This window comes from Euprymna scolopes, chromosome 12 (assembly GCF_053919585.1).
Source record: "Euprymna scolopes isolate OS-2025 chromosome 12, ASM5391958v1, whole genome shotgun sequence".
NCBI classification, from domain to species: domain Eukaryota; kingdom Metazoa; phylum Mollusca; class Cephalopoda; order Sepiida; family Sepiolidae; genus Euprymna; species Euprymna scolopes.
In genome coordinates this window covers 143,744,707-143,759,092 of record NC_136493.1, presented here as the reverse complement: position 1 = coordinate 143,759,092, position 14,386 = coordinate 143,744,707, and the positions used below count along the sequence as shown (strand labels likewise).

Sequence of the window (14,386 nt, the reverse complement as noted above, 5' to 3'; positions counted from 1 at the left end):
TAAAAGTCGATACGGTTTCATTTGGGGGTGGGAGGGAACTATTACCTAAGACTTAAAAAGGAAAAACTTGGTTGAAAACTCTTTGTATCTTAATGAAAATTCAGGTACTCATGCATGCACTTATTGATCCGTGCTGAAATAACGTTATTATTTAAAAAGCCATTCTTAATATGGGGGGGGGTGTTTTGTACCTATTCTGTACATTAACCTTACAATTGAATAAAGAAAAAGACATCATAAAACTTTAATTAAACTTGGAAATACGAATTAAAAAAATAGCGCGGATGACTGCATTAGCACCAAAATTCACTCGGCTAAAATTACGAGTCCAAGAGAATTACGGGTATTTTTAAAAAACAAAATATAACTTGAACCCGGATCAAATTGATTGTTAATGTTAGGGCGTTATATTGGATGATAATGATCATCAATCATCATCCATGATCGCTAAACAAAAAAATAAAAATGATCTGTTTTGTTTTAATCTCATTTAAAACCGTACATTATTTTAGTAACATAAAATGTATTATATAGCTATATAGAATATGGAGCCCTCTGCTTGATTTAGAGAGGATGTGTAATTGGTATTACGTCGGATTCATGAAGGATAAATATTTTTGATAAGAGAGAGAACTCAATGGATTATAAAGCTGGAAAAAAAAAAAAAAAAAAAAAAAAAAAACTCAAACCAATATTTTTATGTCATTAGCATTATAATTACCCCCCCCCCCTCTCCAAACCGGGCTAATTTTCAGTAAACGAGTGGCAAGCATTTGACGAGCACGGTTCCACTGTTTTGGAGACGAAATAGATAAATGCAAATGGCTTAAAATGTTGGTTCGAGTTTGTTTTTTCTTAACTTATGAGTTGTTTGGTTTAGATTGACAAGTCGACGGCTAAGTCAACTAAGAAAAACCTGGACTTGTGATGTAAGAAACACCTGGACTTGTGATGTAAGAATAACTTACCAACTCTAATAACTACTTCGTTATTGAGCACTATTAGAGCGGATATATACCAAACTTGTTTAAACATCACTGTGTATATGAGGAGGAATAACCACAGATGACTAAATACGTTTGTAAAAGTAAAATGCTTGCTGTCTGAGGACGGAGCTGTAAAATACTTCCTTGTCAAACGTGCCGGATTTCCCAAACCTGGAACCGCCGGTATCAATGAATAAATCAAATCTTCACTGTATAGTATTTGTGTGCGCGTGTGCGTGTTCGATATTCCTGTATTCGATAAGGAAAAGTAACGTATAAACTCGAGTGCATCGGAGGAATAGAGTAGTGAACTTGCAAATAAAAATATCGAAGAGAACTCATCATATCCAAACATCCTTCCTCCCCGGTCCATATTTTTCTCTCTCTCTCTCTCCATTCATGGGAGCCACACCCATTTGTTCTAGTAGAAAAAGATGAATAATCCAGTAGTACTAAGAGCCACTAGTTTATTTCGACAAAAAAAAAAAAAAAAAAAAAGCTGTGTCGAACGAGTTAAAAACAGAAGCCGAAACGCTTACTCAAGTACTTTACCAATAATAATCTTGCGACTGAGCAAAAACAAAACCCACTATTATGACAGATCAGTAGGGCAGAAATTTATATATATATATATATATATATATATATATATATATATATATATATATATATATATATGAGAGAGAGAGAGAGAGAGAGATAGAGAGATAGAGAGAGAATCGGCCGTGAAAAAAAAAAAAAAAATAAAAATAATGACACGCACTCCACTTCACTTGGCAAGTGCGTGTGTGTACCATTCACAATGATTACAGGGAGACAAAAGAAATATGTTAGGAGAAAAAAGGCAGAGTTGAATAAATTTAGTAAGATTGGAATTGGTAAGGGGCACGATTAGAAAGACTTTTTTTTTTTTTTTTTTTTTTTTTTAAGAAAGACCCGTTAAAAAACGGACGTTAATTTCAGGAATTTTAAACCACGATGTCTTTTGTATCATTGGTGATGAGAAATGTGAACGGGTTTCTTTAAATCGAATTTTTTTTAGAAAAATTATTTTAAATGCGGATAAATACTCTGAATGATAACTAAACGTACAATTGTTAAGTTTTTTTCTTGCATTTGTATTTAAAAACAAAAAAAAAAACAAAACGGATTGGTAGTGATGAATGCACAAAAAATAAAAATAATGGGAAATGTCATCTCTGCTGCTGAGCTAACAATATGGAATATACTTGGTTTGGAAATAAAAGTGAATATTTGAGGGAGTGAAAAATTCGGAGAAACAGAAAATGTGATTTATGGAGTATTTTAACGTAACGAATTAAAATTTAAAAATTAGAAACGAAATATATTTTTTAAACTGGATTTTCGGAGAAATGGGTTTTCGTACGGATGTTGTTATGAATAAATAAACACTAAAGTCGATTTGTTGCGTTAAAAGGCAAAAAAAATGACAACAATCAAAGGTTATAGTTAGTTTTAATTTTTTAAAAAGAACAAACCATATTAAAATGTGTGGAAATTCCTTTTTCTTATAGACTGATGAAAAGACGAGCAATGTAGACGTAAGAGAAGGAAAGACAGCATCAAAGATATTGCTTATTTCAAAACAATCAAGTTAATAAAACTGTTCTCATTCTTTTTTTAACCTATGAAAGAGAATACATATGGAATTTTGTTTTAAGTGCAAAAACCGTGAGAGAAAAATATAATTTTTTAGATGTATACAAACTTCGATGCATTTTTCGAGTTAGTTTAAAATCGGCATTTTCGTAGGATTTAAAAAAAAAAATAAAAACCATGAGAAAGTGGAGCTGAAATAATCTCGACGCAAAGATAGATATGCGTTATCATTTTTTTTTTATGGCAATTAAGCTACACAGACGTCTGCATTTAATAGTTACAGGGAATCGCCACGCCGAGTGAAATAATATATATCATGCAAAATTTATTTATCGGAACCGGAACAGCAAGACATCAGATTTTGTATAAATAATTCGATATGCTTTCGGATAGAGTTAAAAAAAAAGTTAGAATCTTAAAATAAATGTGTTATAGGTGCTCTCGCTCTCTCTATATAGATGTGTATGTGTGTGATGAAAGCTTCGTTCTTAGTCGACATGACAGAAAGAGTTATGATGAAACTAAAAATGAAAGATCAGTTCAGAAAGGAAATATTTCGTCTTTATTTTTATAGTATTGACGGTAAAAAAAAAAACCACTCGCAAACGATGAAATTTATTTCTAAATACATTTTTTTATTTCACACACGCATACAAAAATATTGATCGATTTATTTAAAATACATGACCCCCCCCCACCCCAGATAATTTTTTTAATCTCAACTAAGAAAAAAAAAAAGTTAAACTTGTCACATTTTTTTCTATTTTTATAAAAAAAAAAAAAAAAAAAAAATCAAGATGTTTCGTTGTTACATCTCGTATTATCAGGTTATGAAAAAAAAGGCAGAGTTGAATAAATCTGGTTATAAGAGTGGATTAGTGTGTTAAGGAGGGTTAGGAGGGGTTAGAAACATTGCCCCCCCCCTTTTTTTTTAATGATCCGTTAAGACAGATCAAAATCGCGAATTTTAACCATGGTTTAAGGTGATAATAGCAGTTGAGGGTGTCCCCCTCCCCCTCCTTAAAAACGTACAAAACATAAGTTCAGGGCATTTGTTTGAGAAATGGGGGTGTATGGGGGAGACGGAAAAAAGGTGTGATGCGAAGTTTTAGTTACCTTTCCCCTGGGTGAGCCGGACATGGTGGGTGAAGGGATCACATCGGGTTTATTCTGGTTTGTATTCCTCGTGGGTCGGCCTCCGCTGATATTTGTCGACGACGACGACATTCTAGCGTAAGATCTGTTGTTGTATTTTTCTATCCACCTGTGTGTGATTGCAGGAGGTACCGGCCGGTTATTCATTCCATCAGATTGAAAAGGAAGGATGAATGAAAAAAAGGGAGAGACCCACACGGGTTCGTTTTTTTTTTTTTCTTTTTGTGGGGGGACTGGCAACAGAGTACACTTTTTTTTTTCTTTCTTCTTCCTTTCGGGCCGTCCGTCCGTGCGGTTCTTTCGACGACACAAATCGCTCTCTCTCCCTCTCACGCACTCACTCTCTCGCTCACATAACACACGCACGCGCGCACTGATATCCACACGAAAAGCAGCAGCAGCAGGACAAGCCCAACGTTAACGAGAGGGGGTGGGAAGAAAGGAATGAGAATCTATAAGTACTTAATTCAACAATTACTACTACTAAGCCGAGAAATTATATATAAAATAAATAAAGAGTAGTACAACCTCTCTTTACAAGGAACAGTAGTAGAGATAATAATAATAATGATGATGGCTGGAAAGCAAGTGCGCTGATGGAGCGTAAAAGCGTTGTTTCTTGTTTACGAATAATTCCTCTTGATCTTTAAGGACGGTTTCCCCCTCTTCAGTTGCAACCCCTTAGAACCCTTCCAATCACTTTTATTAATTCCTTTGCGCGTGTGTATTTATTTATTTTACACAATGGAGAGATTTTTTTATCAGAAAAAGATGTACATTGTTTTTATAATATATCGTGAGATGCATATCTTTCACTCTCAACTGGCACGGGCCTGTTCGTTATCAAAAAGTGATCATATTCCCAGGCGTTACCTCCTCCTTATGGAGGTAAGATCGTTTTATCGTAAGAGGTGTTCCTACCGGGGGATGTCAACTGATCCGGTCCGGTCCAAGATATTTTTTATAACGTTTTCAGAGTGCCCCACTCGGAGGGAGTTGAATTCTCCCAGGTTAAAAAAAAAAAAACCAACGTTGTTCGTTGTCACATCCAGTCTTTTGAGGGGAAATAGGGGGAAGAGTATTCTCATGTCATCCTCCCAGGCATTACTGCTTCCTTATGGAAGTGGTGGTGGTGGTGGTGGTGAGGGGGATTGTGTTGTTGCCAGTCGCCTGGGGTCACCCTGTCAGGGAATACAAACGTGTCCGATCTAGCCCAAAAAGATTGCAGCTTTGCTTTGCTGCAGTGGGAGGCAGGTGAATGGCGAAAGGAAAGGCAGCTGAGCTTTTTATTCACTTCGCTGAGTGAGTGAAAGAGTTTAGAAGAAAAAAAGAAAAGAAAGGAATTTTTTGTGGTAGTAGTGGTAAATGATGTACAGGTTGATAATATTTATTATTGAAGTAGGAGAAAATTATCTGCAACCACAGTAACTAATATATATATATATATATATATATATATATATATATATATATTGACAAGCGACACACGCACAAATCGGATCAGCTACAGTTGTACAATTATGTGTTCGTGTCGTATCAGCCAATACTATGACTAAACACTTGTAAACAACCTGGAAATTATTACAAAGATTTACAAGACAAACTTTATTTTTTGACGTGGGGTGTCAATATGGGGTAATCATTATCATCACTGACTCATATTATTTTAAAGTAAACTGGGGTGGGGGGCAATTTGATTTACCTACTAATTTGTGGTCTATTCGCGTAAAAGAAGGGAAAAAAAAAATTGGCGAACCTGAACGAGAATCAACCTCTCCTTAAACGACAAACCTGTCAATTTTTATAGCATATTTTAGTATGTTGTATAATTTTCGTCGAAACTTATACAAGAAAGTAAAATTTTTCGAGGTTGTGGGTGTTTATTCCGAAAGCTGTTTGTAACATAGGGAGGTTGGGGGTGTTTATACTATGCGGGGTTTGGTCGTAAAAAAATTCCAACTGCATACCGGTTAAAATTATAGGGGGGGGGGGATTCTCGTTCAGGGCCGCCAAATATTTAAAACAAGTTTAAATCAGTTTAATTTGCCGTGGGTCGGGATTTAAAACAAACCGCGTTTAGCTATTACAGGAAATAAATTCATAACCGGATTATTTTACTGATAGTCTCGATTAAATTGCTTAAAACTTCTTAAAAAAATATTAACACAAATAGGTCACAAATGAGTAGATATAAGTAAAATTGTTGAATAATTTATTAATGGTATTTCCTTTAGAATAATTTACGTCGGTATAGTTATGACTAGACAGTTTGGGAATATGTCGAGCGTAGTTCCGATTGAATTATGCCAAAATACCCGAAACCTTTTGGTGGTGAGAAAGAAAAGCTAACGAAAACTTGATTTTGTTCACCTTTTTAATCTTTGTTTGTTTGCAATAATTATTATCATAAAAACAAACAGAGGTGAAGGTACCCATAAGTTCTTATAAATTTTATAGGAATTCTTCGTTCACCCTGAAAGGCATTGTTAAATATTTATTTCCATAAAAATAAAACTACATCTTTACTTTCAACACGAGTCAAAATGGCCGGTTGTTATTATGAAAGAAAAAAAAAGTTATTTCCTGAAAAAAAAAAAAAAAAAAGAAAGTCGATCAGACTTTAGAAATAAAGATAACAAAACAAAATGCCATAAAATGATTATCAAGATTAAAACAAATAAAACAGCAGCAAAACCTGGAAAGTTTGCATTTAAGAATGATGGTGTTTAGTTTTAAAATGTCGTTTTCACGGATTAAATGCCCCCCCCCCTCCTCCCAAATCTCCATTGCTCTAGATTTGCGGACAAACCGTTTTTAGATTTCAAATAAAACTTCTTCCTTGTTTCTTTAAGTTGATTTGATGAATAATTAAAACGTGGGTTTTAATTTTAAAAGTTTTCTTTTTAACACCCGTTGTGTGAACCAGAACCACTTCTATTAGCACAATAATTATTACTAAAATAAAACTTCAACGTTGAAATATTAATATTATTCCAGATTCTTTTTTTTTTTTTTTTTTAGTTTTTTTTTTCTTAACAAATAATAGAAATAAAATATTTCGGGCCCAAAACTTCAGCTTTTCCTCTTTGATTCTGCATCGTGATGTAAAATATTTATGTAATTTATCTAACAGAAGTAAATTTCACACATAAAAATCACAAACTTGCTTTCTGGCTTTCTGCCAATTTTAATTATTAGTTTATTTCTGTAGAACTTGAAACAAAAAAGTTCTAAAACAAATCGATTTTAGAAAATGTATTTAACTTTAGAAAAAAAAACAAATAAATAAATAAAACGGTCTATTAAAATAATTACAACAGTTTTTTTTTTTGGGGGGGAGGGAATGTTGAAACATTGAATGATTATGTATTTTATTATATTTTATAGCAAACAAGCAAACAAAACTGTTTCAGAATTTTCTTTTGATAAGGATTGATAAGTTGCATTATTTGAATTATTCAGACTACTATTCTCATCTGGATGATCATATTCAAAACGTTTCTGGCCATTCTAAACTCTGGCCTTCTTCAGACGCATCTTTATCAAAATATGTATTCTGGCCGGAGTTTTGAACTGAACTATTTAATCCATGATAGAGGTGGTGGGTGGGTGGGGGGACATATTGTTCTCATTCCGCCAGTCGTAGCATATGAGAGCTGGTTGGTTTACAATCAAGTGAGTGTCTTCTACGGGGTTGTAGGTTCAATCCTTACTACAATATTAAATATTAAAATAAATATGAAAATAATAATCATAAATAAATAAAAACAGAAATAATGATTTAAAGCAATAACTTGTTTTTAATTAATCTGTAATGTTATTGGGGGTGCTTAAAGCCTCCATCATGTTTCAGCTTCATTTTTTGTGATGACATCAAATATGATATCAATTTAAAAAAAAAATGCGTCTTAAAACGCCAACAAAAATTATTTGTGCGACAAAGTTTTATTTTATTACCAATGCTTTGCTTGTCAACTCTTAATTTTTTTTTTTAAGGAAAGGTGAGCTTCTTTAGCGCAATTAAGGTATCAACTTTTGTTTGTTTACTAAAATGAAACCCCTGTGTCAGTTGTTAGACACACACAAACACACACACACACACACACACACACACACACACACACACGCGCGCGCGTGCGCATGCGTGTGCGCGCACGCACATAAAATAAAAAAAAAGTATTAAACTAAGACGATTTCATCGTTCAGTTGTAAAAGAAAACCATGATGCTAGCATTTAATCTATCAAAATAAGCTGACACATTTTATGCTATCTTACACCCTATAATAAAGACTAATGTGTATTTGTTTATAAATAAATATCTATTTAAATCTCGTCATGCAAAGTTAACGAGTAAAACACATGTCTTTTTTCTAGCTCCATGAACGAAACGATTTTAAGTGGTCGGTTGGGGAAGTGAAAAAGCACATAGCAAACCAGACAACCACAGTAGACTTACCCCGCTACCTAAAATGACTTCGGTCAGAAATCCTTCACTCATAACTAAATACCCATCGTTGACATTTTGGGGAAAAAGTCAACGATAGGGTTTTTTTTTTTTTTAATTTTAATTTATATCATCAAAAATATTAAGAAGCTATACAGGGTGGAACGATAAATTTGTCACCCAAAAAACAACACAACAGTTTTATTTTAAAACTTTATTTTAAAAAACCAGTTCAGGTAACTTGATTATGTAGTATGACATTTATTCAGTGTAGTCGTCTTCAGCCTCAATCACCGCCTGAATACAGGTCCGGAACTGGGAGCATGCCTTTTCCACCGGCAGGAGCTCGATGAATACTTTGGCGGATGGTGGCGATCAGGCTGGCTTTGGTGTTATGGGAGGTCATTTTGGTGATGTTCTCGACATATGACCAAACGAAGTGGTCCAGCGGGTTCAGATTGGAAGAGGAGGGGGGGCAGTAAAAGAAAGGTATAAAGCTGTAGCACTCCTTCTGAAGCCAAGCCTGGGTATCTTTAGACTAGTGGGATGATGCCGAATTTTGCTGCCACATCCTGGATCTGCCAGCGGCCACTTGTTGCACCAGGGGATCACCGCACTCTTCAGCACATCCAGTTACAATTTGGTGTTGACTTTCAAACTGTGAGGTGGCATGATGTGGCCCTCACTTGAAACCATACCAAAAACCATAACCGTGGCCAGAAACTTCGTTGAGCTGTGCCCTCAAGCATTAAACTGTCCAGATTTGCATTTTGAGTGTGCTGGCAATAATCCAGTTGTCATAACTTGGATCGGTAGAGAGCATGAGTGGTACAGTGGTGCATCTCCGATCTCACTCGTTGAACATTGTGTAATTTCCAGACATGACAGAAGGCTCCTATCACGCTTGGAATCTGTACACAATTGGCCAACTAGTCTGTCTGCAACAAAAAAAGGAAACTGGTTTTCATCAAACGGAAATGGAATCATGTCGTCTTTTCTAGGGTGACAATTTTATCATTCCAGCCTGTATACGAAAACTTAAACTACTGACGTAATTGCATGATTTTATACAAATACTTGCTGGGAGACCCGACGTTGCCCGGGATTGAATGATGTTCAATGAATCTTTCACACTTCCATATTTTTATTGTTATTAAAATTGGTGAAATCGCTGACTTTTCAGTCAAATCGATTGATTATCTGCTTTAGTTGGGGGCCCATCACGGTGCACCGAGAGGAAGCTTCACATGCCTCTCACAGTGACTTAGTCCACAAAACATTTTAGTCTACATTGCACTGTACTGTTGATTTTATAAAATTCCTTTTATGTATAACAGCTTGAATTAAAGTTTCAAATACAAAAGTCAAGTATCATGATCCAGTTGTGTTCTAAGCAGAAACATTCATTTCAAACGTGCCCCTGTCATATCAAAGAACCTTGTGTTGATTTTATATGCGTGGCCTTACTACTTGCATGGTGATAATGGCTTGAATTTAAGTTTAAAATAAAAAGTCAAGTATCATGCTTCCATTGTGCTTTAAACAGAAACATTTATTTTGAATGCGCCTCTGTCATATCAAAGAACCTACTGTTGATTTTATGTCAGGCCTTTCGGCTTGTATGACAATGAAACTTCTCAAATGCACTTGTGATGTTAGGCTGTGTAAGGTGTTAACTTTGGTCAAAATCGCCTTTCATCAGATTATTTTGATTATCGACCATCGATACTTATCAAAGACATTCCGATACAAACCTATCTAAGAACACTGCTAGGCACATAAAGTACCTTTGTCTGAAATTTCATAAAAATCGGTCTAGCCATTTGCGAGTTATGGGGAACACACACACACACACACACACACACACACACACACACACACGCACATTCGGCAACCATGCAGCATAGTTAACAGTCAAGAAATCTAAAATAAACAAAATATGCAACAAATAACTTTTACCAAACATATTGAAATGTAATTTTTTTTACCGACCTGTATAGTTTAAAAGTTCTGAGACAATAAATTTTATTATTTCAAGATTTGCTTCCTTATTTTCATTTAGCCGAACATGAATTCAAAGATAATGGTCGATTTTTGTTACTCGTAGGCTTAAAAGATTTTTGTTTAAAAATTGCGGTGCTTTTTTACTTACACTTGATTAAAAAAAAAAAAGACACAAAAAATTCTTTATGATGTACGAACTCGTCACGGAACGAAAATGCTATTTCCAAAAATCATGTAAATTGTTCAACTATTGTCTTTTTTTTTTTTTTTTTTTTTTTAAGAAAATCAAATTTTACGATTTTTAGGGATTAAAAAGTTTTAACATTATTTTTGAATACAAACAAAATCTCTGGGGTTGAACTGAATTGTCGGCCTTGAATTTTTGGAAAATTTCAAACAATATGACTGCTCCCAGCCTCCCCCTCACTTTCTCATAAAATTTGATATCCCTAAAAAGAAAAAAAAAAAAAAAACAAAAAAAAACTACTTGATCAATTTACATAATTTTTGGAATATGACATCTTCATTCCGTGACATGTACATACACTATAAAGATTTTTTTGTATATATATATATATATATATATATATATATATATATATATATATATATATATATATATATACAATAAACACCCATCTAGCTGAAACCACTGTCAATAATTTCAACCACTCTTTATCTGTGCCTAAATCAAAACGTAGATTCCATGAACAAAGCTTCTTTCCTAGAAGTGCACGCCTGTGGAACTCTCTTCCGTTTGCCTGTTTCCCACCTGACTACAACTTGGATATCTTCAAGTCCAACATAAACAAATTCCTAATGAACCGCCCCCTTAAATAAGACACTTCATCAAAACTCCAATACTAACGATTACTACGATACTATCCCATTGAATACTGTACACGCAATAACCCTTATCCCCGAGTGGCTTCCGGGCCTTGATAAGTGGTGACCTCCATGTAAAATATATATATATATATATATATATATATATATTTAATTAATTGTAATTCTAAATAAGCACTAAAATGTTTATAGTGTCACTAACCCTAAGTAGAGTAATCCGTCTAATCATTATTTTCTTCTTTTTTTTTAAGACTGAAATTATCGACCACCTCCAAAAACAAATTGGAGTTTCTTTGTTATAATTAGGGCTGTGACAACAGCATATTATCTTTTATTGTTTTGACTCTTGAGTATATATCCATTAATATCTTATATGTTTTTATATAGACGGATGTGGTTCGCTGTTGATTAAGTATGTCTAACTGTGTCGGATATATACCAGATAGTCAAAAGAATGAAAAGAATATTCTGTTGTCATCGCCCTAGTTATAATAACGAAATAAGTAAAATCAATGGTATCTACTTAATTGTCATGTCACAATAATGAACATATCCAAAAATTATGAAAAACGATGAGATAGAAAATTAATTATTAATGAAAACAGTTTTTGAAGACAATTAGCGAAAATTGAGATTTACTAAGATTTTCAAAGTTTTTAGAAAATATTTACCTTCCATCTTACAATTGGAACGGTTTCTTTCATTTTTCTTTTTTAGCAAAACTCAATTTTCGCTTGTCTTCGAAAACTGTTTTCATTAATAATTAATTTTTTACCTTATCGTTTTTCATAATTTTTGGATATGTTCATTACTGCAACATGGAAATTACATTGGTTTGTAATTGAATATCTGAATTTTCGAATTTCGCTATTATAAGAAAGAAGCATCAACAAATCGATTGCTAATTTTAAATGTCTCGTGTTCAACTAAATAAAATTAACAAAATAATTTTTGAAATAACAAAGCTTACAGTTTCAGAACTTTAAAGCTATAGAGATCGGTAGAAAATTAAATTTTAATATCTTTGGTAAAAGTTATTTGCTGTATATTTTGTTGATTTTCAATTTCTTAATTATACTGCAATATTACTGATTATTTTAAAAATATGTCTGGATAAATGAGTGCGGACACTTTTTCTGTCAATTTTTGTCGTAAGGTGTATTTTAATAATATTAAAGAAATACGTTTTTTATGAAATTTTTAACTGCACTATGAACAAACAAAAATGCATTTTTTCGTTTGGGTTTGTTTGACTACTATTCTCATGTTCATCAGCAAATTTATAATGTTTCGATCGATGTAACTCCAAACATCTAATGAATGTATCTTTTTGAAATTGCTGTCTGGAACTCCAGTTCCTTCGAGAGCAATCCATGGCAGACAGGTTTGGCACAGCTGCAGTTCGGCTAACAGGACACTGGTGAAAATCCAGGTGGAGTCATCATCAGGATCCGTTGTCTTCTGGTCGTCTCTGCATCTATATGTGGTAAGCAAAGATAGGTCAGGCGCAGAACTGCAAATCAACAGAATGAAAATGGCTTCTATGCTATTCTTTTGCATGTCATGGGCCAAACCTTTCCCGACTTTACATGTAACCATTGAGCCTTGCTGCTTTTGGTGTTGGGGGTAAAACGTACAATCTTGCGTGCTAACCAATAACTGCGACTAACAAGGGCTTCATGCAAACCACGTAATCCTGGGGCATGATCTTTATGAATTTTATGCAGAAGTCTGACGCAATAAGCAGCTTCGACGATAAGCCGTGATATTAAAGTATCAGCAGGTGTGTGCCATGTTAGCACGTTGTTTGATGTGTGTGTTTATTTCGTGTGTGTGTGTGTGTGTAGTATGGATTATGGAAGGGATGAGGTATATATCTTTGCTGTATCATGGCTCATGCTAACAACTAAAAGGTTTCACTGGTTGTTCTATTTTATGGCATACCAAATTTTTCGGATTACTTAATGCCAAATCCAGTCATTTTAGTAAAAATTTTATGCTTCAAGTTCTTTCTCTCTTCAAATATTTATTCATGGTGTTTGGTTTAGTTGTTTTGTTTTATAGCATACAACCATTTTTCAGATGATTTAATGCTGAATTCAGTCATTTTAGTAAAAATTTTATGCTTCAAGTTCTTTATCTCTTCAAATATTTATTCATGGTGTTTGGTTTAGTTGTTTTGTTTTATAGCATACAACCATTTTTCAGATGATTTAATGCTGAATTCAGTCATTTTAGTAAAAATTTTATGCTTCAAGTTCTTTATCTCTTCAAATATTTATTCATGGTGTTTGGTTTAGTTGTTTTGTTTTATAGCATACAACCATTTTTCAGATGATTTAATGCTGAATTCAGTCATTTTAGTAAAAATTTTATGCTTCAAGTTCTTTATCTCTTCAAATATTTATTCATGGTGTTTGGTTTAGTTGTTTTGTTTTATAGCATACAACCATTTTTCAGATGATTTAATGCTGAATTCAGTCATTTTAGTAAAAATTTTATGCTTCAAGTTCTTTATCTCTTCAAATATTTATTCATGGTGTTTGGTTTAGTTGTTTTGTTTTATAGCATACAACCATTTTTCAGATGATTTAATGCTGAATTCAGTTATTTTAGTAAAAATTTTATGCTTCAAGTTGTTTAGATGTTCAAATATTTATGTTTTTTTTCTTTCTTCACAACATGTCAACCATTTTGACTATAGTCAGTTAGTATCTTCCCTAATTTTCTGTTTGGCGCTACTGAAACTGCTGACAAGGCAAAACAGTATTAATGTTGAATAACAAAAAAAGCGAAGGTACTGTTTTGCCTCTCCACCGGTTCAGGTAATGCCACACAGAAAATTAGAGAAGACGTTAGCTGACTTTAACTATTTTCAGATTATTTAATGCAAAATCCGGTCGTTTTTGTAAAAGGTTTTACACTTTAAGTTCTTTATATCTTCAAATATTTATTCATGGTGTTTGGTTTGGTTGTTTTGTAAAGGAAAATTGTTGTTTTTTTCGTTTGTTTTTCTTTTCCTATTTTTTTTTTTGCTTTGCAGAATATGATTGAGTTTTGCAAAAGAAAAGGAAAAGAACAAAAGCTTTAATGGTTGGTGCATTTTAGTCCAAGAAGCTGGTTGTCTTCAGACAGGCGGGTCTGATAATAAATAAAAGTTTGAATGCTTCATGCGATTTAAACTGAAAAAGATGAAAACATGGTTAACGAACACAACATCGTTTGTATGACGTTTCTGAATTTTGAGATGAGGATTGTAAGTAAATTAAGTAGACAGTGGGTGTATGTGCTTTCCCTTATAGCAGTTATTGCTTTCACCGATCTTTGCGA

The 14,386-nt window shown here is 33.5% G+C and overlaps 1 protein-coding gene across 28 annotated transcripts in view; it reads right to left on the bottom strand.

Moving 5' to 3' along the window:
- Positions 1-14,386, bottom strand: part of LOC145291518 (RNA-binding motif, single-stranded-interacting protein 3-like) — a 553,599-nt gene that overhangs the window by 255,967 nt on the left and 283,246 nt on the right. For 7 of the 28 annotated variants that reach the window (XR_013869434.1, XR_013869435.1, XR_013869436.1 and 4 more), the window contains exon 1: positions 3,723-4,139. The exons of 1 other annotated variant lie outside the window; for it this stretch is intronic. Coding sequence is in view for 12 of the 27 variants with exons in the window: in XM_080137487.1 (XP_079993613.1) it covers positions 3,723-3,908 (186 nt within the window). In the remaining 15 variants the exon portion in view is untranslated. Of the gene's footprint in view, positions 1-3,722; positions 5,022-14,386 lie in introns of those variants that run through there. 20 more of the 28 variants (XR_013869433.1, XR_013869441.1, XR_013869444.1 and 17 more) reach the window with 10 other exon arrangements.